The sequence below is a fragment of the Somniosus microcephalus genome, chromosome 6 (assembly GCF_052327205.1).
Source record: "Somniosus microcephalus isolate GS21.2 chromosome 6, FLI_Smic_1.0, whole genome shotgun sequence".
In the NCBI taxonomy this organism is placed as follows: Eukaryota; Metazoa; Chordata; class Chondrichthyes; order Squaliformes; family Somniosidae; genus Somniosus; species Somniosus microcephalus.
In genome coordinates this window covers 65,920,511-65,941,722 of record NC_140992.1, presented here as the reverse complement: position 1 = coordinate 65,941,722, position 21,212 = coordinate 65,920,511, and the positions used below count along the sequence as shown (strand labels likewise).

Below are 21,212 nucleotides of genomic sequence, written 5' to 3'. Positions count from 1 at the left end.
AGGTTCCTGCCATGACTACTTTTCTGTCCCAAAATTGCCTAAACATAAGGTTTAGGACTAATTGAATTAAGATAAGCAATAGGGTCAATTTTTAACTTCTGGGTAGGAATGAGGCCAAGCGAGTGTCCGGCTCGTCTGGATGTGGCAGCTGGGAGGCTCAGCCAATTTTAATGGCCTGGCCTTATTAATGAGTCACTGGCTGACTTCCCAACAAAAACGATCAGGAAGTCGGCAAGAAGCAGCTTCTTGGCCATTAAAATCGAACGGCAAGAGGCTGCTGCCAGAGACCAGAGTCTGGAGGCATCACAAAGCATAGATGAGAGTTTTAGAAGTAGATGGGCTGAGGCAGGGGCGGAGACAGGCAATTACGGAGGTGGAACTAGGTTGTCTTGGTGATGGAGAGGATGAGGGTCGGAAGCTCAGCTCGAGGTCAAAAAGCAGACTGGTTGCAAACAATCTGATTCAGCCGGAGACAGTGGCAAGAGAGGGGGATAGAATCAGTTGCGAGGGAACAGAGCTTGTGGTGGGGGCCGAAGACGATGGCTTCTGCCCAATTTGCATATTTAAATAAGGACCCTTCCAGCATCAGGTGACTGTCCTTGGAGCTGCAGTTTAAAATTGCAGTCAGTCGGAGCGGGGCGGGAGGCCAACAGGCAAGTCACAATCCAACAACTCCATTAACTTTTTGCACAGGCGCACCCCATACAAATATATTAAGCATCCATCTGCTAATATTATCAACAGTAATTTCTAGTTGATTGTCTTTAATTTTCACCAAGTCCATTTTGTTTACAAAAGTAGATGATGTCAATCTTGTCCAAACATCTCACTGGAATTTAATATTTGTGGTCAATGCATTTTGAGCTGCGTCACGTGGAAATAACATACGACTAAATTAGTTTACACCTGCAGACCATAATTGACAAGCCTGCTGTTATACAAATTAAAATTTGCTCTCTCAAAGAAACCATAGCTGATCAATAACTGTTTTCTAAACTCTATTAAATTGCTGTTTTAGGTGCTTTTAACCCATTTTCTGAAGATCCTCTGCATGGCCATCCAAAAAAGCAGCTAACCCTGAAAATAATCAGTGGGCAGCAGTTGCCAAAGCCACCTCATTCTATGCTTGGGGACAGAGGAGAGGTAATGTAGTTTTAATGGGCTGCCAGTGTCGATTTTAGTCATTAAAATACAATGTTAACACCTGCTTTGATTCTCCGTCCAAAAAATAAGAAAATTAATTTTCTCCTTTACACACTACTTGGTTAAGAAGAACTACTGACAAATCACCAATTGTGCTGATAGTGGTGTTCCTTGTTCAATAGATGGGATTATTCCTGTGGGCACTGTTTCTTTTCCACAAAAAGCTTGTAAACGTGGCCTTTGGACAGAGACCAAGTTGAAATGTAAAGATATAACGCTAGTATTTCTCTTGTCAAACAAAGAAAAATGCCAGTTCTTCATAATTTGTCAAGTACACTGAGGACTGGATGGTGTTGTCTGATTTAAAATAGAACACAAAGGTAAAACATGAACATTACTGAAAAGTCACAGCACTGGATATAGAAATCAGAAATGCAAGTACAGATAGTGGCCAATTGGGTCATTGTGTCTTTTTAACTATTTTTACTCATATCTATTGTGCTAAAATTAGTGGAGAGGAAATATGGTCCGTAGTTCTTAGGTAGCTGCAGTTATATTTCTTATGACACATTCAAATGATTCCTACAGCAACAAATGTATAATAATGTAAAATATATATTTTTTTAATTGCATTATTTCATGCTCATTAAAATGAACAAGTGCATCTGCAGACTCTGTAAAGAAAATATTTACACATTTATGCTTTTCGCATGGTTGATCTTCAACAGATAATTGATCCCTTTGTTGAAGTGGAAATTATTGGCTTGCCAATAGATTGCTGTAAGGAACAGACCAGAGTGGTCGATGATAATGGTGAGTTTTTAAGAACCTATTATGTTCTGTGCTGTCTGTGTATATTCTAAGTAGTGTGGTTAGATATAAAAATAAAGAAACAGAAGTATTGATCAACATCTTTGGCTCAACTCTGCATTGTTCACTCAGTCACAAATGTTTGTGTGCTGTCACTTGTTTAAATTCACAAGATAATAAAGTTGTGTGGAAACCCTTTTACAGAGGCATTTTCCTGGTTGCTATAAAGAACATCATCTGGGATTGTTGCATCATTTTAACCATAATTTTTACAATGTAATGTGCTTTAATATGAATTACAACTTTATGTTCTAAGTAGGTGTGATGTTTTTCCTTATTTTTTTGAAAAAAAGGGCCTCTGAGTACCCTGGTGCTGGATTTTTGTAGGAATTCTGATCAAATCTTGTTAAAAATGGTTCACTTAAAGGTGTGCATTGTGTAATGTCTTCTTTACAGTGAAAATGATGAAACTAAAATGAGATGGTCAAATCATTTTCATAAAAACCTAAATGGTAAATTATACCCAGTCATAAGTTTAAACTGCGTTTGGGAGCTTGAGTCTTCAAATGAGCACCAACTGATTTCCAATGTGGTAAAATGCTAGTTTATCAAATGAATGTCAAATAACTCTCTATTGTGCATGCATAATCTCTGCAATTATTTGTTAATGCAGTTTAAAATATGATTAGTATTCAACATTCCTGTTCCTCTGGAAGAATTTAATCAGAGAAAAATGTTTTGGAGAAACTGAAACACTGCCGCACTCAACCTCATCCTGCTGTGCCTCTCATCACATCCCCATCACTCTTCCTTCCCTACCCTACTCCTGCACATCCTTACTCACACCAACTTACCTTGCACCTCCAACCATCCCTCTCTATCTACATTATCACTTTCCCATCTCACTAGCCACCCCTCACACTCACCCTCATCCTACTGGAAGCGTACCAACTAACAACACACAAGGGTAGGCACTGGAAAAGTTTAGCCAATGTTCATGTGAAGTTTCTGGTAATGTGTTGTCATACAATAACATCTATATTTTCAACACTTCACCTTATTGGACAGGTCTGTGTGCACCTTGAGAAGTGTCTTAGTGAGTTCCAATGAATGTTGAGACATAACTTCCTCTCTCCCTCCCCCACCCACCCCACCACCCAGCTATTGTGATGAGTGTGCATGGAATGGCTTGGACATTAAAGGGATGCTTCACGGTGCTAGTGTGGAATGGTGTCAACCTGGTGCATCATGTGGCAGCCAGGGTTTACAGCGTCAAGTGAAGTAAATCTGGCCATGGTGATGCCATCGCTGGTCTCCCAGGCAGCAATGTTGTCAGGTGCTGATGCCCTGTGTAGCATCAGGTTATGGCGGAGAAGGTTGGTGTGCCTGGTGATGCTGGTGTTGGGGCTGATCGTGGAAGGATTCAGAGGACCAAGGTGTGATTTTTTTTTTTCCAAGGGCACCGATGTTACTGGAATAGATGGCAGCTGCAGTTGAGATGACAGAAGCAATCTGTCAATGGTGAGAGGTTGTTCCAATGAGGTGGCACTGGACATACAGTTGGCGCTAAACACTTGCAAGCTAAAAACATCTCTATATGTCTTACAAATGCAATAACTAACAGTTTCTGAGCTCTGAAACGGAACAGGTGCAACATGGTATCCTTTAAACCATTTCTGCAGCTGTCAGGTTATCAGATAAATCAAAGCAGACTCAACTCACAACAGGGTGAGCTGGCGTGTTCCCCGAACAACGGGTAACCCATGGGGGAGCACGTAAAATTACAAGGTAGGCTCAAAATAGCATTAAATTGGCTGTTAACAAGCCATTTAATTATCTCAATTGTCTCCCCTGCCGCTTGGTGCCGGGTCAGTTCTGCACAGACAGATCCGACACCTGGGAGACTCGCGTGGAGGCGGGTTGACAGCGGGTTTCCTACCCACTGTCAATCTTTGCTATTTTGACAGCAGATCTGCCTCCAAACCCGCACTCTGAGCGCCGGCAAAATCCAGCCCTACGTGTTCATTAACAATACCTTCACTCATGTGTTCTTTCACCCTCTCCCATTCACTTCTTGATACTATATTTTCATCTCGCGCATGCGCAATCACTTTCTCTCTCTCTCTCCTGCAGATCATTTTACTGAGCAATTCATCTACCACATGTTACATTTATTGCTTTAAACTGTCAAGCTTTGATTAATTTGCATGCTATTGTTTCGATAGCTCGAACTAAAATGAGACTGTTAAAGTTTCAGTATCAAAGTTTTTACATATCTAACATATTGCGCCTGAAATCTACAAACCTACCTGATGATCCTGGATCCACAGCGACTTGCACTCCTGGGCCTTTACGTGTAGATGTGCGTAGAGGCCCACGTATCCCGGGGCGCATGCGGTTCACGAGTGCCCCTGGGATCACGTGGGCCAGATCAATCAATGAAAGAAGGGGATTTCCATACGGAAATGGGAATACCCCTAAAAATACATGTACACATCAACTAAATAAAAAAGATTACATATAAAATTAATTAAAATGCCAATTCATTAAATATTTTAAACAAAAATGTAATTTTTTGAAAAATAAATTTAAATGGCGTAAAAATAACCTTACCTTATCGCACAGGTTTTTTAATGTTTAAATGATTGAAATTTTTTTTTTTATGTTCATTTAAACTCTTCGGCTAGACACAAAAGGCATCAAGGCGTATGGGGAGAGAGCGGGAATATGGTATTGAGATAGAGGATCAGCCATGATCATATTGAATGTCGGAGCAGGCTCAAAGGGCCAAATGGCCTACTCCTGCGCCTATTTTTCTAGGCATCCCTGCATCCAGTCAGTCTAGCCCTGTCAGAATTTTATACATTTCAATGAGGTCCCCTCTCATTCTTCTAAACTCTAGTGAATACAGGCCTAGTCGACCCAATCTCTCTCCATACGACAGTCCTGCCATCCCAGGAATCAGTCTGGTGAACCTTCGCTGCATCCCTCTATGGAAAGTATATCCTTTCTTGGGTAAGGAGACCAAAACTGCACACACTACTCCAGGTGTGGTCGCACCAAGGCCCTGTATAATTGTAGTAAGACATCCTTGCTCCTGTACTCAAATCCTCTTGCAATGAAGGCCAACATACCATTTGCCTTCCTAACTGCTTGCTGCACCTGCATGTTTGCTTTCAGTGACTGGTGTACAAGGACACCCAGGTCCCTTTGTACATCAACATTTCCCAATCTATCACCATTTAAATAATACTCTACCTTTCTGTTTTTCCTACCAAAGTGGATAATTTCACATTTATCTACGTTATACAGCACCTGCCATGTATTTGCCCACTCACTCAACTTGTCTAAATTGCCTTGAAGCCTCTTTGCATCCTCCTCACGACTCACAATCCCACCTAGTTTCGTGTTGTCAGCAAACTTGGAAATATTACATTTGGTTCCCTCGTCCAAATCATTGATATATATTGTGCATAGCTGGGGCCCAAGCACTGATCCCTGCGGTAAACCACGAGTCCCCGCCTGCCACCCCGAAAAAGACCCATTTATTCCTATTCTCTGTTTCCTGTCTGTTAACCAATTTTCAATCCATGCCAGGATATTACCCCCAATCCCATGTGCTTCAATTTTGCACACTAACCTCTTATGTGGGACTTTATCAAAGGCCTTCTGAAAATCCAAATACACCACATCCACTAGTTCTCCCTTATCTATTCTATCAGTTACATCCGCAAAAAACTCCATTAGGCTTGTCAAACACGATTTCCCTTTCATAAATCCATGTTGACTTTGTCTATTCTGTTGAAAGTGTCCTGTTATCACATCCTTTATAATAGATTCTAGCATTTTCCCTACTACTGATGTTAGGCTAACTGGTCTGTAGTTCCCTATTTTCTCTCTTCCCTCTTTTAAATAGTGGGGTTACATTTGCCACCCTCCAATCTGCAGGAACTGTTCCATAATCTATAGAATTTTGGAAGATGACAACCAATGCAGCCACTATTTCCATGGCTACTTCTTTTAGTACTCTGGGATGCAGATTATCAGGCCCTGGGGATTTATCGGCTTTCAGTCCCATTAATTTCTCCAGCACTATATTTTTTTACTAATACTAATTTCTTTTAATTCCTCCTTCTCACTAGACCCTTGGTTCCCTAGCATTTCTGGGAAGTTATTTGTGTCCTCTTCCATGAAGACCGAACCAAAGTATTTGTTTAATTGCTCTGCCATTTCCTTGTTCCCCATTATAAATTCTCCTGTTTCTGACTGTAAGGGACCTACATTTGCCTTCACTAATCTTTTTCTTTTTACATACTTGTGGAAGCTTTTACAGTCTGCTTTTATGTTCCTTGCAAGTTTACTCTCATACTCTATTTTTCCCCTCTTAATCAATCTCTTGTTCATTTCTTGCTGAACTCTAAACTGCTCCCAATCTTCAGGCTTGCTACTTTTCCTGGCAACTTTATATGACTCCTCTTTGGATCTAATACTATCCTTAATTTCTTTTGTTAGCCATGGTTGGGCCGCTTTTCCTTTTATGTTTTTGTGCCAGAAAGGAATGTATAACTGTTGCAATTCATGCATTTGTTCCTTAAATGTTAGCCATTGCCTATCCACCGTCATGCCTTTAATGAAGCTCCCCAATCTATCATAACCAACTCACTCCTCATACCTTCGTAGTTTCCTTTGTTTAGATTTAGGACCCTAGTTTCGGATTGGACTTCTTCACTTTCCATCTTAATGAAGAATTCTATCATGTTGCGGTGGTCACTCTTCCCTAAAGGACCCCGCACAACAAGATTATTAATTAACCCCCCTCATTGCACAATATCCAATCTAGGATGGCCTGTTCCCTAGTTGGCTCCTCAATGTACTCGTCTTAAAAAACCATTTCGTACACACTCCAGGAATTCATCCTCCACAGTATTATTGCTAATTTGGTTTGGCCTGTCTATATGTAGATTAAAGTCACCCATGATTATTGTAGTACCCTTGTTACATGCATCTCTAATTTCCTGTTTGATGCCATCCCCTACATTACCACTACTGTTAGGCCTATAGACCACTCCCACCAATGTTTTTTGCCCCTTGGTGCTTCTTAGCTCCACCCAGACTGATTCTACACCGTGATTTTCTGAGCCAATATCCTTTCTGACTCAGCAATATCAAGATTGGTTCTTTTCCAATAAAGTGGTTAATGGCAGAAGCAGGTGTGTGTATGTGCTATTAAGAGATGTTCCAGATGAAAGTGGAATTCTAAAGTTAATTCTCATCTTTAGGATTTAATCCTGTCTGGGAGGAAACTATAACGTTTACAGTCCACATGCCTGAAATAGCCCTGGTTCGGTTTCTAGTCTGGGATCATGATCCTATTGGTCGAGATTTTGTTGGTGAAAGAATTGTGCCTTTCAGTACTCTCATGCCTGGTCAGTACACCTTCTTAAAATCATTTGTGAAAACACCATTCAGTACTGCATTGCTGTGGGCCCACATAGATTTGAACAAAATGCTTCCTTCCACAGGTTATCGGCATGTTTACCTGGAGGGCATGACAGAAGCTTCACTATTTGTTCATGTAATGATTCATGACATTTATGGAAAGGTACGTAATCTACTTGGGTTTGTTTGTTTTCATCTCTAATTTTAAAAATGTTATTGGTTATAATGCTGCTTTATTTGTATGAAATGTACTCTTCAGAGGTGCAAAATTAGTTGTTTAGTACACCTGGCAAAATAAATTCACATGATTTTAAGCTTCAAGGTAATAATGTATGTTGGTGTTTTGATGCTGATTTCCTGTCTTGGTCTTTAAAGAATACACTATGTAAAAGTGACAAGCAACCAGGAATTGTTTAGTAATTTCACATATGTGCAGTTCTACTCATTAGGCAAAGATCTACTGATGGAAATTGTTACAACCATCATTAGCAGCCTATAATATACTGGGTGCAGTGGCTTAGTGGTTATGGGATTGGACGAACAACCCGGAGGTCATGAGTTCTAATTCCTACAATGACAAGTTGTGAACTGAATTCCATAAATAATAGAACATTGTGGGCTTGTGCCAGAAAAATAAAACCCAGCTGATTCACTAATGTCCTTGAATTGAACTTGGTCTGGTCTATTTTTAAATTTTAGAAAATTAGTTCTTTAAATCCAGGTTACTGAAGATAAAATAAATTTGCAAATTAGCTTTTAACAATTTAACTTTAAAGGGATCAACCACAATGAACAGCAGAAGCTTTAAATTGTGACGCCAAATTGACATTACGATAAGTGAATGTTTTTCTTTAAATTTTAAACATTACTTGGTAATAGGATGCTCCTGCTATAGTATTAGGAATGGAACTACTACTCATCAGCTCTGATATTACACCAAGTATCACTTTAACTTTTCAAATGACAATTAAACTTTGCTACCTCATCAGCCTAATTATGCCTAGATATACTGCATATGGATCTAATAATTATCAAAATAAGTCAAGGTTACATTCTCTGCGACAAACTGATCAATCTTTCTAGTGTTCACAGTAAACAGTTACTGTCTTTTGCTTTGCATTGGAGCCCTTTATCAATCCAACTCACACTGTTATACGTAAGTTCCAAAGTTAGTCTTTTTTATGAGAATGAGTTTGAGCTGATGTATTTTGTGCAGGTCCCACTAGTTTTGCTGGATTTTCATTTCCTTCTTTGCACATTCTTGGTCACAGATGTATGGCAAACAAGCAAGGCCATTACTGCTGCATGAAAACTCATTTTTATTTGTCCACTGCAAGTTGTTTCTCTGAACCAACTTGTGCCATTTTTGCCTCTGTATCCTGCCAAAAGAAATGATAAACATGTTGAATAGATATATTTTCATTTGACTCCAACGTTATTTAAAAATTATTTCATTCTTAGATTTATTTAAAAGAAATCAGGAATTTGAACGACTGTTGTATACAATTGTGAAACAAATGAAAACCATTTGCAGTTTTGACAATAACCATTGACAATGTACAACTTTGTTTCTTTGAAGTTTCTATAGTGATGTATACTAGGCAATGTGAACTGTGTTTATTAACTAGCATGCCTGGTATAGAATTGCTAACATTTTTCCTGATGTATGTAAAAGCTTCTTGTAGAAATCTGTAACCAACTTGTTCAACTCTTAATCAGGGATATAACTCCCCCAAAAATAAATATAGCTGATTCTCCTGATTTGAGTTATTAATTCTTTTATCACCAGATGCAGCAACTAATGGGACTCCGAGGTCTGTTTAACAAGAACCCTAAGTATCCCTCTGTAAACAGCAACCGTGGCAACTTTATGCAAAAGAAATCCTTTGGGAATCGAATTCTACGTCGCACTGCCAGTGCACCTACAAAGGGAAGAAAAAAGAACAAAAGCGTGCTTTTGGAAACGTACACTGAATTGAGGCAACAAGAATCCAATCCTCTTGATTCCAGCAGGCAAGAAATGCATAGCAAGCGTGGAACAAAGAAACTCCAAACACGGCCTACTTCTATGCCAGTTGATAAATTGCTTTATGGGGAACTATCGCCACCTGCTGGTGAAAGACAAGACAGTCGTGGTAAGGCACTACAGAATTATAAAAATGCAAAATCAGTAAATATTTTTAAGTAGTGGTACAAACAGGAATATGCATTTTTAGAAATAAAGATGACATTTTAGAGCGTATTTATTCGTATTTGTTCAGTGGCAAATAAAAATATAGGATTTTCTGATGTCACATGGTGGACAGGGGAATTACTTAAATGTGTCTTAAGAAATTCATGGCAAGGTACTGCTATTTTGGTCCATTGATCCCCAGTTTGTATGTACATAAAGCCTTGTTCTCGACTGCACCCCTATTTTTTAATCAGCAGAAGATTGTTGTCCAAAAACAATGAGTTTCTTGCTGTTTCATTTTTTTTTTTGTTTAAATTAGTGTAACAAGTAATTCTTGGTAGCTTATCACTTTTTTATGTTTTACCAATGTTGTACTTCCCTTTTAATAATTTACACCATTTTTCTTGACCAGTATTTCATTGCAAATCATTATTGGCCCAGTGGGACCTTCCTCCATCAATTCAGAATTGATCAAAACCAGCTCTCTGCTTTAAAAGTAGTTTAAAAATCACACTCCTTCCCAATGATCTGTACCTAAAATATAGGAGTCTGGCTGCTCAGACTCTTCCTCCTGCACACTGGGGACGGGGGCTCCCGATGGTTCTGTAGGGGAGTCAAGGAAAAAGTTAAAGATGTGATGCCAAGGTAACATGCACATTGCATTTTGCAGATGATCATAAGTCCATATGATGTAGCTTCAGAATCATTATCAGCGACTCATGCAATGCCAATGCGAGAGATGGAAAACTATTCTGTCACCAGCTTGCGGGGATGCTCCTGCCTGCCCTTCCCCAACGTCCACATCTCGGTCAGCCCTGGCAATCTCCAGGATGCCTTCCTCCCAGGGGGTGAGCTGGGCTAATGAGGGCGGCCCTCCTCCTGTCCTGGCTCGCGCTCTCCTGTTGTGAGCTCTCTTTTCCTGCAATGAGGGAGACAAGTGGAGGTTGAGTGAGAATGAAGGACTGAGTGCAGAGATTGCATAGCATAGATACTTAGAAGGAGATAAAGATGGAGTGAGGTTGCAATACCAAGGGCCCTCCCTGTGTGTTGTCAGTTGTATTCAAAGCATCAGAGAGGGAGGGAGTGTGAGGGCTTGCACGGTGGCATAGTTCTGTGAATGTGAGCATAGAGGGAATGGGTAAGGGTGTATGGATGTGAGTGTCTAGTGGGATGTGCAGGGAGAGATTGCTAAAGCTGAGTGCTGGTGAGGAAAGGCAATGGGGATCAGATTGAGGGTGATGGAAACATCATACAGTACTTACTTTTCCAGTGCAAAGAAGGTCATGGAATCTTTTCCTGCACTGCAACCACGTTCTTCATGTTAGCCCCAAGCAGTTGACTTGACCTGCCACCTCTAGCCACACAGCCTTGGTCTGTCTGGGAGGCCTCTTCCTCCCTGAAGAAGGGAACAGGACCTCCCTGTGGGCCCTAGCACCATCCAGTAATGCCTGTAGTGAAGCCTCATCACATTTGGGCGCAGATCTGGCCCTCCCGCTGGCCGTTCCTCCTGCAGGCTCATGTGCCATCTTAATGTTGAAGGTTGGAAGCCTGCAGAGGAAGCAAGGCTTGCTGTGGACCTTAAAAGCAGCAGCAATGATGACGTCATATTCTGCGACTTTCTGACTGGAAATACTCAATTGCCAAGGCTTCCCACACGCTGGAAATCAATTGGCCAATTGTGTTAAATTTGCATCAATCTCACAGACCCATTTACAATCGTGTCAGAATCACTAAATTCGGGGAACCCGCCAATTCCCCGCACCTGAGATAAAATCGACCCCATAGAGTACAAAAGCCAGGAAGTTATGCTAAACTTATATAAAACAATAGTGCAGCTTCGGAGAACCTGGGTATGCCCCCTTTGTATCTCTTTCAGTAATTTCTCCACTTGCAAAGTTTCCCTGCTGCCTGCAATCAGAGTGCATGTCCCTTTTTAAGAGATGCTGGCTGCCTTTAAATAGAGTCAGTGAAGCCCAATTTCGCCCCACCTCCCACCGAACAGCCCTGCAGCCAATGAATAGTGGGTACCACTGGCTGTATGCCTGACTCATCATGAGCTGCTAGCACCAATTTAACATGGGTTATGTGACCATGGCATGTGCAGTGCGTGCCCCACCCTGTGAGCCAATTTCCAGATGCAATCGAATTTCTAGGCTAGCGTTTTGATTCTAATTTGGTTGAGTAGCCTTTGTGTTTCGCATGTTGAATATTCAGCAGTTGTTCAGCACTTCATGATATTGAGAATACAAATCTTTTGCAAAGGCTTATAGTGAAGTAATTACCTTTTAACATGAACAAATAGACAAATGGGGTAAAATGTGTTTTAGTAAGTCTTGCCAAGCTATTTTTTTAACAAATTGACTTCTTTAAGTAAAATACAAGCAAGAAACATTTTGTCTTTAAATTCATTAGTTTAATTGTCCTCTTCTTGTCCCAATTCCATGCATTTGTTGGCCAAAAGTTATCTGGTGACATGTTGTCAGATCTCTATCAACATTGCAGTATTATTTGTTTTTTTTGCCTTCCCTTCCTCCGGGAAAGCACTTCACCTGAACTTACTGTATATGAATTCTTAACAAAGCATTCCATGATGCAGCCTAGCAAGTTGCACCATTTATAAAAAATTAAAAAAAATTAAAAAAATCATTGCTTCATTTTCTCTCCTTTAAGAAGGCAACTTTAAATTGAAAGTAAGTAAATTCATGAAAAATATCCATATAATCCCTGGAAAAAAGTAAATGTTGTTTATGAAACATTTTCTATATCTTGAAATCAATGATCAATTGTGCATTTCCCTTTTATTCTTGCTCTTAAATTGCTTTAATTTGAAATTCTATAATGTGGATCTGAAATTTGAGAATTATTTTAACAAAGTTGTTTCTGTTTTTGTTCTGTCTTTACTGTCCTGTGTCTTTATAGTTCAAAACTGACTAGGAAACTTCTGCAGGTAAACCGAAACTTTGAGAAAGGTGCTTCACTGATAAAAAATCAAGAGATGAAACATAGATCACCAAAATGATGTATTTGACAGACTTCTCCATTGCTGTTTTCAGATTTGAAATGTAATTAAATTTAAACTGAAACGTTTCAAGGAGAAGTTCAGTGAAGGACCTCATCAATACCTTTTTTCTCTTGCTCTCTCCAAGTTTTTTAAAATACTTTTATGAAACCTACACACCTCCATAAATTGTTTTTTGATGTAATTGTTATAAACAAATGTCTTCAGTAATAGGATTCAGTAGGGATGAATGTCGAAGTTGCATTGAAGGGTTGTAATTTACATCCTACAAATCTGCAATCAAAATGTTAAGACCACATCAGTCGTCTTGAGATGGCTTTCTTTAGCCCAAGGTCAAAAACATCTACTTCATGCACAAGCCAGACGATAATTCTTACCCGCCCTTGGGATTGGCAAAACCACTCAAAGTTTATAGAGCGGTTAACTCTATACTAAAGAATATGGTAGTGAACATTTATCATTTGAACTTGAGCCAAGGCTAAAGAGCCCCAGCTATCCATTACAATGGGGGGAGGGGACGGGCAGCCCCACTACCCGCACCCATCAAATGCAAGTACCCATGCTCCCTACTGGAAGTCAGCCCAGTATTCAGAGCCAGCGTTGTGATCTCCGCTCGCCGACGCTGTCTGGACTGGGGCCTGAAATGACCACTTTTGTCTCCGAGGTGGAAATTCTACCACTGACCAGTGGTCATTCCATTCCAGGTGCAAGTTCTCCGCTATTTAGAGGCTATATTCTAGTTGCTGGCACTGTCTGGAGTGGGGCCTGAACCCTTTACCTGATTCGGAGATAGGAATGCTACCATTAAGCCAAAAGAGAGTGTGTGCGCGCGTGTGTGTGTTCGATCTTTGCTCTTTGGTCAAAGAAAAATTATAGACCTTCCTTAGAAAACTCATGCTCTGATCATTTGCTTTGCAGAAACAAAAACAAACACAAGCTCAAGTAAAAAGTGTTGTGAAGATAAACTTGTGGGATCATCTGTTTTACCTCGCTGTATTCCATTAACAGCTGCCAATGAATTTTGTGGATATCAGTCACAGGAAATGACGAGGACTATTTCTAAAGTGTTGTCTGTAAATACAGAACATTTTTCATCTAACATTCTAATACATGAGCACAGTTCCTTTGAAAATCTTCCCTTCAAGGAGCAGCGTTGTGATAAATCTGTTGAAGCTGATGAGGCATGTGATCAAGGACAGTTGCACAAAACTGAGCAGTTCCAATGTGAAGGTAATGAGATTTTGTATCAGCTGACCAATGAGAACCTTGTACTAGAACAGAAACTCACTGGGCTACAAGAACCAACTAAGGAAATTACTTCAATTCCAGTTTGCAATACGAAGCTTGTAGAAGCTGAAAAAAAAATTGAACGAATGGAATCTAACAATAAGACGCATTATATCACAATGTCTTCTATTTCTTCACCAGTCCCTTTTAACAATTTTGATACTTCACAATCTTTAGGTATGACTCCTGACAGCACAATCTCTCATCTTATTGATGCCATGTCCTTGTCCAGTGAAAGTGGAGTAGGCAGTTCTATTTCAGCACTCATTGCACAGTTTGAATCAACAGCTGACAGAACCAATCTGACTATGGTTTCAAGTTTTCAAGGAACCAGCAATCATACTTTAAGCATGATGTCTGGATTGTCACACACTTGTGGCTTAGAAATCAATGCACCTGTAGAGCCATTGTGTAGGAATGTTAAAACCAAGAATCCATGTTTGAATGTAACAGCAGATACTACAATCTTCTCTAGCCCTGAAACCTCAGACCATTCCACATATACCATAATTCATGAGGAAGTTCTCTCTCCGGTTTCCTTGCATAACACTAGAAATAAAAATACATGTGACACAACGTTGGATGTAACACGACATAAAACCTTAAATCCTCTGGGTATCTATACGGAGGCCCTTGTAAATTCAGATGTGTCCAGCACCCATGACTCAACCTGGAGCTCGATGGATGCTTACAGTAAATGTGATAGTGCAGCCACCACATGTACAGCAGCTGATGATACAATTCTTAATGTGTCTCTACCAATAGATTCTGTTGGCAGTAGTCTAATAGAAGTGGATGATTTTGAGCTTACAGTGACAGCCACAGAAAACTGTAATGAAGACATGGGCCCAGAAAATTCTCCATCAGCTTGGAATTTTTATCAGTCGGGCCACATGAATGGTGAAAGCATAAACAATTGCTTGCTGTTGGGGGACTTGCCAGTTTCAAATACAAGTGAAAAGGCATTGTGTATTTCTAAAACGAATAACTGGAATCCACTGCGTTCAGCTACACGTGTAACCGCACCAGACATCCATCCTTTCACTGCAGCAAATCAACCGAGTGCATGTAAATCCAAGAGTCTTGGAGATCTGACTTCTGAGGACATAACCTGCACCTTTGAAAGCAAGTACAAATTCATCAGCAAAAGTTTTATTGGGCCAATGTCTTCCCTTAAAAATGTGCCACAGCCTGCAGATGCTTTAACAGAGCAATTACGCAGACTTGTATCCTTAGAACAGGAGGAAAATCAAGAAACCCAAGTTCCAAATATAAGGCCAGAATCGGGTTACCAAAGGGGACTAGTAAGAAAGCTCTCATCTAGAAGCCAGAGCAGAGTCCGTTATGTTGCTAACAGGGCAAAGCAAATTCAGGAAGCAAACAAGCATAGATTTTCTAATAACTGCACCACTGGTGGTGTGGTTTTAAGAAATAAACCCCCAGTACAGCACCATACGGTTAATAGGCACTCCACAGGTTCCTACATTGCAGGATACCTGAACCAGCTTGAAGAGGAAGGATTGGAAGGGCGAGGTATTCCTGAAGGTTCTTGTACTGCACTACACCATAGATATACTGACAACTTTTACACTGATGACTCAATCTTGCAAACTGAGGCCAGCTCTGTCAGTGAGCCAGAAATTTATTTCTTACTCCGACTGTGATTTAGATGTAAAAAAAAAAATGCGATTTGTAACTTTTTTTAATAACCCTCCCATTGAAACAATATTTTAGAATAAAATTTGTAGTACATTTCTTTATCTGTTTAAATATGTAAGAGTTGTTATCTTCTTAAAAGTATGTATCTGATCTGGGCTTTCTATGCATAAAGTGTAGTTAAACTTGAATGCATAAAATTCTATGTTAGAATCTGCAAACAAAATTCTGCTGTTGTTGTAAGTATATATACACTTTCCTCAAATGTTTAGTGGTGATGTGGGAAGTTATTTGAATGGGTAAATGCATTTACATAACTTGTGATTTCTGTTAAATTTGTACACTTGTTTTTGTAAATTTGCTCAGATTTGTGAAACTTATATTTTTCGTTTGATGAAATAAAAATATCCATTTCATCTGATGATGCTTAAATTTTGTCCATAATTTGAAACACATTCTTGATCCACAGATACTTTGTGTATTGAAGCCCAGAGACACCTGTAAACGGGGCTTAAAGCAAATACCCAGTGTAAAAGATTGAGGAAAATTGAGTGCGTAAGTTATGCATGTAATTACGCTATGACTGAATTTCCTTGATCTTTTACACCCATCTATCGATCCCTGTGCCTGAACGAATCTTGGTTCTGCTTCCAATCTAAAGAGCCATACATGCAAATTTACTGCAATTACGCTGGTTCAGAATGGGTTTAAAATTAGGCCCAGAATTTTAGGCGCAGCAGGAAACAAAGCCATATTTCTAGTGGTTTACAGCAAATTTTGGAAGCTTTTCTTTTATTGATCCTTACTGTATTTTCTGTTTATTTGAATGCATTTCTTTGGCATCAGTATGAGTGACATAAAAAATTGGGAAGCTTCCACGATTGCATTTTCTTAATGTTGCTTCTAATGTGCATGAACAATGTTTAGATGGCTGCAAACTTTAATTTTCTTTCTTAAAGGAACATATGGTGAGTTTGGCACTTTCATAGAAACATAGAAACATAGAGATAGGAACAGGAGTAGGCCATTCGGCCCTTCGAGCCTGCTCCGCCATTCAATGAGATCATGGCTGATCTTCGTCTGAGATCATAGCTGATCTTACCAGTTCAGTACCCCGTCCCCGCCTTTTCTCCGTAACCCTTAATCCCCTTAGCCTTCAGAAATATATCCAATTCTCTCTTGAAAATATTTATTGAATTAGCCTTCACAGCCCTCTGTGGCAGGGAATTCCACAGGCTCACCACTCTTTGAGTGAAGAAATTCTTCCTCATCTCTGTTTTAAATGATTTGCCCGCTATTTTTAGACTGTGGCCCCTGGTTCTGTGCTCCCCTGCCATTGGAAACATTCTCTCTGAATTCAGCCTGTCCAGGCCTGCCATAATTTTATATGTTTCGATGAGATCCCCTCTCAATCTTCTAAACTCCAGTGAGTACAAGCCCAAACTATTCAATCTCTCCTCGTAGGTCATTCCCGCCATTCCAGGTATCAGCCTGGTGAATCGCCGCTGCACTCTTTCCATGGCAAGAACATCCTTCCGCAGATGGGGCGACCAAAACTGTACACAATACTCCAGATGCGGTCTCACCAGCACCTTGTACAGCTGTAGTAAGGTATCCCTATTCCTATACTCGAACCCCCTTGATATGAAGGCCAACATACCATTTGCCTTCTTAATCGCCTGTTGCACCTGCATGCTCTCCTTCAGTGACTGGTGCACAAGAACACCCAGGTCCCTCTGCACTTCCCCATCTCCCAATCTATTGCCATTTAGATAATAATCTACCCTCCTGTTTTTACCCCCAAAGTGGATAACCTCGCATTTATCCACATTATAGTGCATCTGCCACGTATCCGCCCATTCTCCCAACCTGTCCAAATCGCACTGTAGCCTCCTGACATCCTCATCAGAGCCCACCCCTCCTCCTAGTTTAGTGTCGTCAGCGAATTTGGAAATATTGCATCCAATTCCCTGATCCAGATCATTTATATATATTGTGAACAGCTGGGGTCCCAGGACAGATCCTTGCGGCACCCCGCTGGTCACTGCCTGCCACTCCGAAAACGAGCCGTTTATTCCAACTCTCTGTTTTCTATCCGCCAGCCAGTTCTCTATCCACGTTAATACTTTGCCCCCAATCCCATGAGCCTTAATTTTGCATGATAATCTTTTGTGTGGAACCTTATCGAAGGCTTTCTGGAAGTCAAGGTACACCACATCCACTGGCTCTCCCCCATCTATTTTACCAGTTACTTCCTCAAAAAATTCCAGCAGATTAGTCAAACACGATTTACCCTTTGTAAATCCATGTTGACTCTGTCCGATCCTTTCCCCATTTGTCAAGTGCTCCGCTATTTTATCCTTAATAATGGACTCTAGCATTTTGCCCACAACCGATGTAAGGCTTACTGGTCTATAATTCCCTGCTTTCTCTCTACCCCCCTTTTTAAATATTGGGGTAACATTAGCTACCCTCCAATCCACGGGTACTGTTCCCGAGTCAATGGAGTTCCGGAAGATGATCCTTAGAGCATCTGCTATCTCCAGGGCCACCTCCTTAAGTACCCTAGGATGTAGTTTATCAGGCCCCGGGGATTTGTCGGCCTTCAGTCCCCTCAACTTACCCAACACCATATCCCTAGAGATACTAATTTCTGTCAGCTCCTCCCTCTCATTAGTCCCTATGTTTGCCGATATTCCTGGGAGGTTATTTGTGTCCTCCTTTGTGAATACAGAACCAAAGTATGAGTTTAATTGGTCTGCCATTTCCTTATTCTCCATTATATATTCTCCCGAATCGGACTGCAAGGGACCGACTTGGGATTTTACCAGTCTTTTCCTCCTGATATACCGATAAAAGCTTTTGCAGTCTGTCTTTATGTTTGCTGCAAGTTTACTTTCGTATTCTATTTTCCCCTTCCTGATTAATCCCTTTGTCCTCTTTTGCTGTATCCTGTACTGCCCCCAATCTTCCGGTCTGGTGCTTTTTTTTGCCAGTTGATATGCCCTTTTTTTTGATTTTATGCAGTCGCTAATTTCCCTCGTTATCCACGGTTGAGTCACCTTTTTAGGTTTATTTTTATGCCAAACCGGTATAAACATGTTCTGGAATTCTTCCATTCTATCTTTGAATGCTTGCCATTGTCTATCCACTGTCAATCCCCCCAGAAACACCACCCAATCAATCTTACCCAATTCCCGTCTCATACCCTCGTAATTCCCTTTATTTAAGTTCTGGACCTTAGTCTCTGATTCAATTTCCTCACTCTCCATCTCGACTGAGAGCTCGATCATATTATGATCGCTCTGACCCAAGGGGCCTCGTACAAGAAGATTGCTGATAAGTCCCTTCTCATTGCACAATACCCAGTCTAAAATGGCCTGATCTCGAGTCGGCTCCTCGACATATTGGTCCAGATAACCGTCCCGAAAACATTCCAGGAATTCCTCCTCCTCAGAATTTTTACTAATTTGGGTAGTCCAATCAATATGTAAATTAAAGTCACCCATGATGACAGCTGTGCTCTTATCGCACGCTTCTCTAATTTCCCTTTTTATGCCTTCCCTCACCTCCATATTACTATTTGGAGGCCTATATATCACACCCACTAACGTTTTCCTCCCCTTGCTATTTCTCATTTCTACCCATACAGATTCCGTTTCATCCGAGTTAATATCCTTCCTTTCCATTGCATTAATCCCCTCCTTTACCAGCAATGCTACCCCACCTCCCCTACCTTTTTGCCGATCCTTCCTAAATATTGTATATCCCTGGATGTTAAGTTCCCAGCCTTGCCCACCCTGCAGCCACGTTTCTGTAATCCCAATCAAATCATACTTGTTTACCTGTATTTCCACAACTAATTCATCCACCTTGTTCCTAATGCTTCTAGCATTAAGATACAAAGCCTTCAGGCTTGCTTTTTTCACACTCTCATTATGAATTAGTTTGGCCCTTTGTGTTTCTCTCCTTTGCTTATTGCTTCTCACCTTTCTACCATCTATTTCTGACTTCATATGACTTCCCTCTTTTCCACTACCTAGGTTCCCATCCCCCTGCCAAATTAGTTTAAATCCTCCCGAACCGCCCTAGAAAATATTACCCCGAGGACATCGGCTCCCTCACAGTTCAGGTGTAGACCGTCCCCTTGGTACAGGTCACTCCTCCCCAAGTACTGGTTCCAATGCCTCAAGAATTTAAATCCCTCTCCCTTGCACCACTGCTCAAGCCACGTATTTAGCTTATCTATCTTACTCTCTCTAAACTTATTAGCTCGTGGCACTGGTAGCAATCCAGAGATTACTACCTTTGAGGTCCTACTTTTCAATTTAGCTCCTAACTCCCTAAATTCAGCTTGTAGGACCTCCTCCCTCTTTTTACCTACATCGTTGGTACCTACATGTACCACGACAACTGGCTGATCCCCCTCCCCCTTCAGAATGCTCTGCACCCGCTCCGAGACATCCTTGACCCTTGCACCAGGGAGGCAACATACCATCTTGGAGTCTCGGTCTCGGCCACAGAAACTCCTATCTATCCCCCTTACAATTGAATCCCCTATCACTATAGCCCTATCCCTCTTTTTCCCGCCCTTCTGTGCAGCAGAGCCAGTCATGGTGCCCTGAACCTGGCTGCTGGTGCCTTCCCCTGATAAGTCATCTCCCCCAACAGTACCCAAAACGGTAAACCTGTTTTGGAGGGAGATGACCGCAGGTGACTCCTGCACTACCTTCCTGCCTTTACCCTGCCTTTTGGTCACCCATTTACTGTCTGAGCTAGCCTTTACCTGCGGTGTGACCAACTCACTGAATGTGCTATCCACAACATCCTCAGCATCGCGTATGCTCCAGAGTGAGTCCATTCGCAGCTCCAGCGCCGCCATGCGGTCCGCTAGGAGCTGCAGCTGGACACACTTCCTGCACACACAGTTGTCAGGGACAGTGTCCCTGATTTCCCACATGGCACAGGAGGAGCATGACACGGGTCCGAGCTGCCCTTCCATGACTTAACCCTTACAATACCCTTTTATTTACTACGATTTAGCTTAATTATTGAATTCTACTTAGAATAAGTTTGTGAAAGTACTCACCAACCAGTCACCTACCTGTTTTCTGGTGTTGTATTTTCACTGCTGCCTCCTGTCCTGGAACCTTTTCCACCTAGGTTAGGCTCCTGAAATAAAATAAATTGAACCTACCTTTTCAACTTCCCCTAACCCCTAAAAGGTTAGAGGAGGTGGAAGGGTGGGAGACACTACACTGTAGTGTTTCGGGATTAGCAACAGCTCCACCTATATAAGAGTTACTGGCCTCCTGCTCTCCCGACTGCACCAGCTGTGAAAGAAAAAGCCCGCGAAAGGTGAGCTTTTAAACTCACCAGTTACTGGCCTCCTGCTCTCCCGACTGCCCCAGCTGTGAAAGAAAAAGCCCCCGAAAGGTGAGCTTTTAAACTCACCAGTTACTGGCCTCCTGCTCTCCCGACTGCCCCAGCTGTGAAAGAAAAAGCCCGCGAAAGGTGAGCTTTTAAACTCACCAGTTACTGGCCTCCTGCTCTCCTGACTGCCCCAGCTGTGAAAGAAAAAGCCCCCGAAAGGTGAGCTTTTAAACTCACCAGTTACTGGCCTCCTGCTCTCCTGACTGCCCCAGCTGTGAAAGAAAAAGCCCGCGAAAGGTGAGCTTTTAAACT

At 41.3% G+C, this 21,212-nt stretch overlaps 1 protein-coding gene across 3 annotated transcripts in view; it reads left to right on the top strand.

Annotated features, from left to right (window-relative positions):
* plch1 (phospholipase C, eta 1) overlaps positions 1-15,948 on the top strand; it is a 102,710-nt gene extending 86,762 nt beyond the window's left edge. For all 3 annotated transcript variants that reach the window (XM_085990319.1, XM_085990320.1, XM_085990318.1), the window contains 6 exons: positions 1,019-1,143; positions 1,872-1,956; positions 7,233-7,379; positions 7,476-7,555; positions 9,182-9,527; positions 13,503-15,948. In XM_085990319.1, the coding sequence (XP_085846445.1) occupies positions 1,019-1,143; positions 1,872-1,956; positions 7,233-7,379; positions 7,476-7,555; positions 9,182-9,527; positions 13,503-15,535 (2,816 nt within the window). In that variant the 3' untranslated portion in view covers positions 15,536-15,948. The remainder of the gene's footprint in view (positions 1-1,018; positions 1,144-1,871; positions 1,957-7,232; positions 7,380-7,475; positions 7,556-9,181; positions 9,528-13,502) is intronic.
* Positions 15,949-21,212: the final 5,264 nt, after the last annotated feature.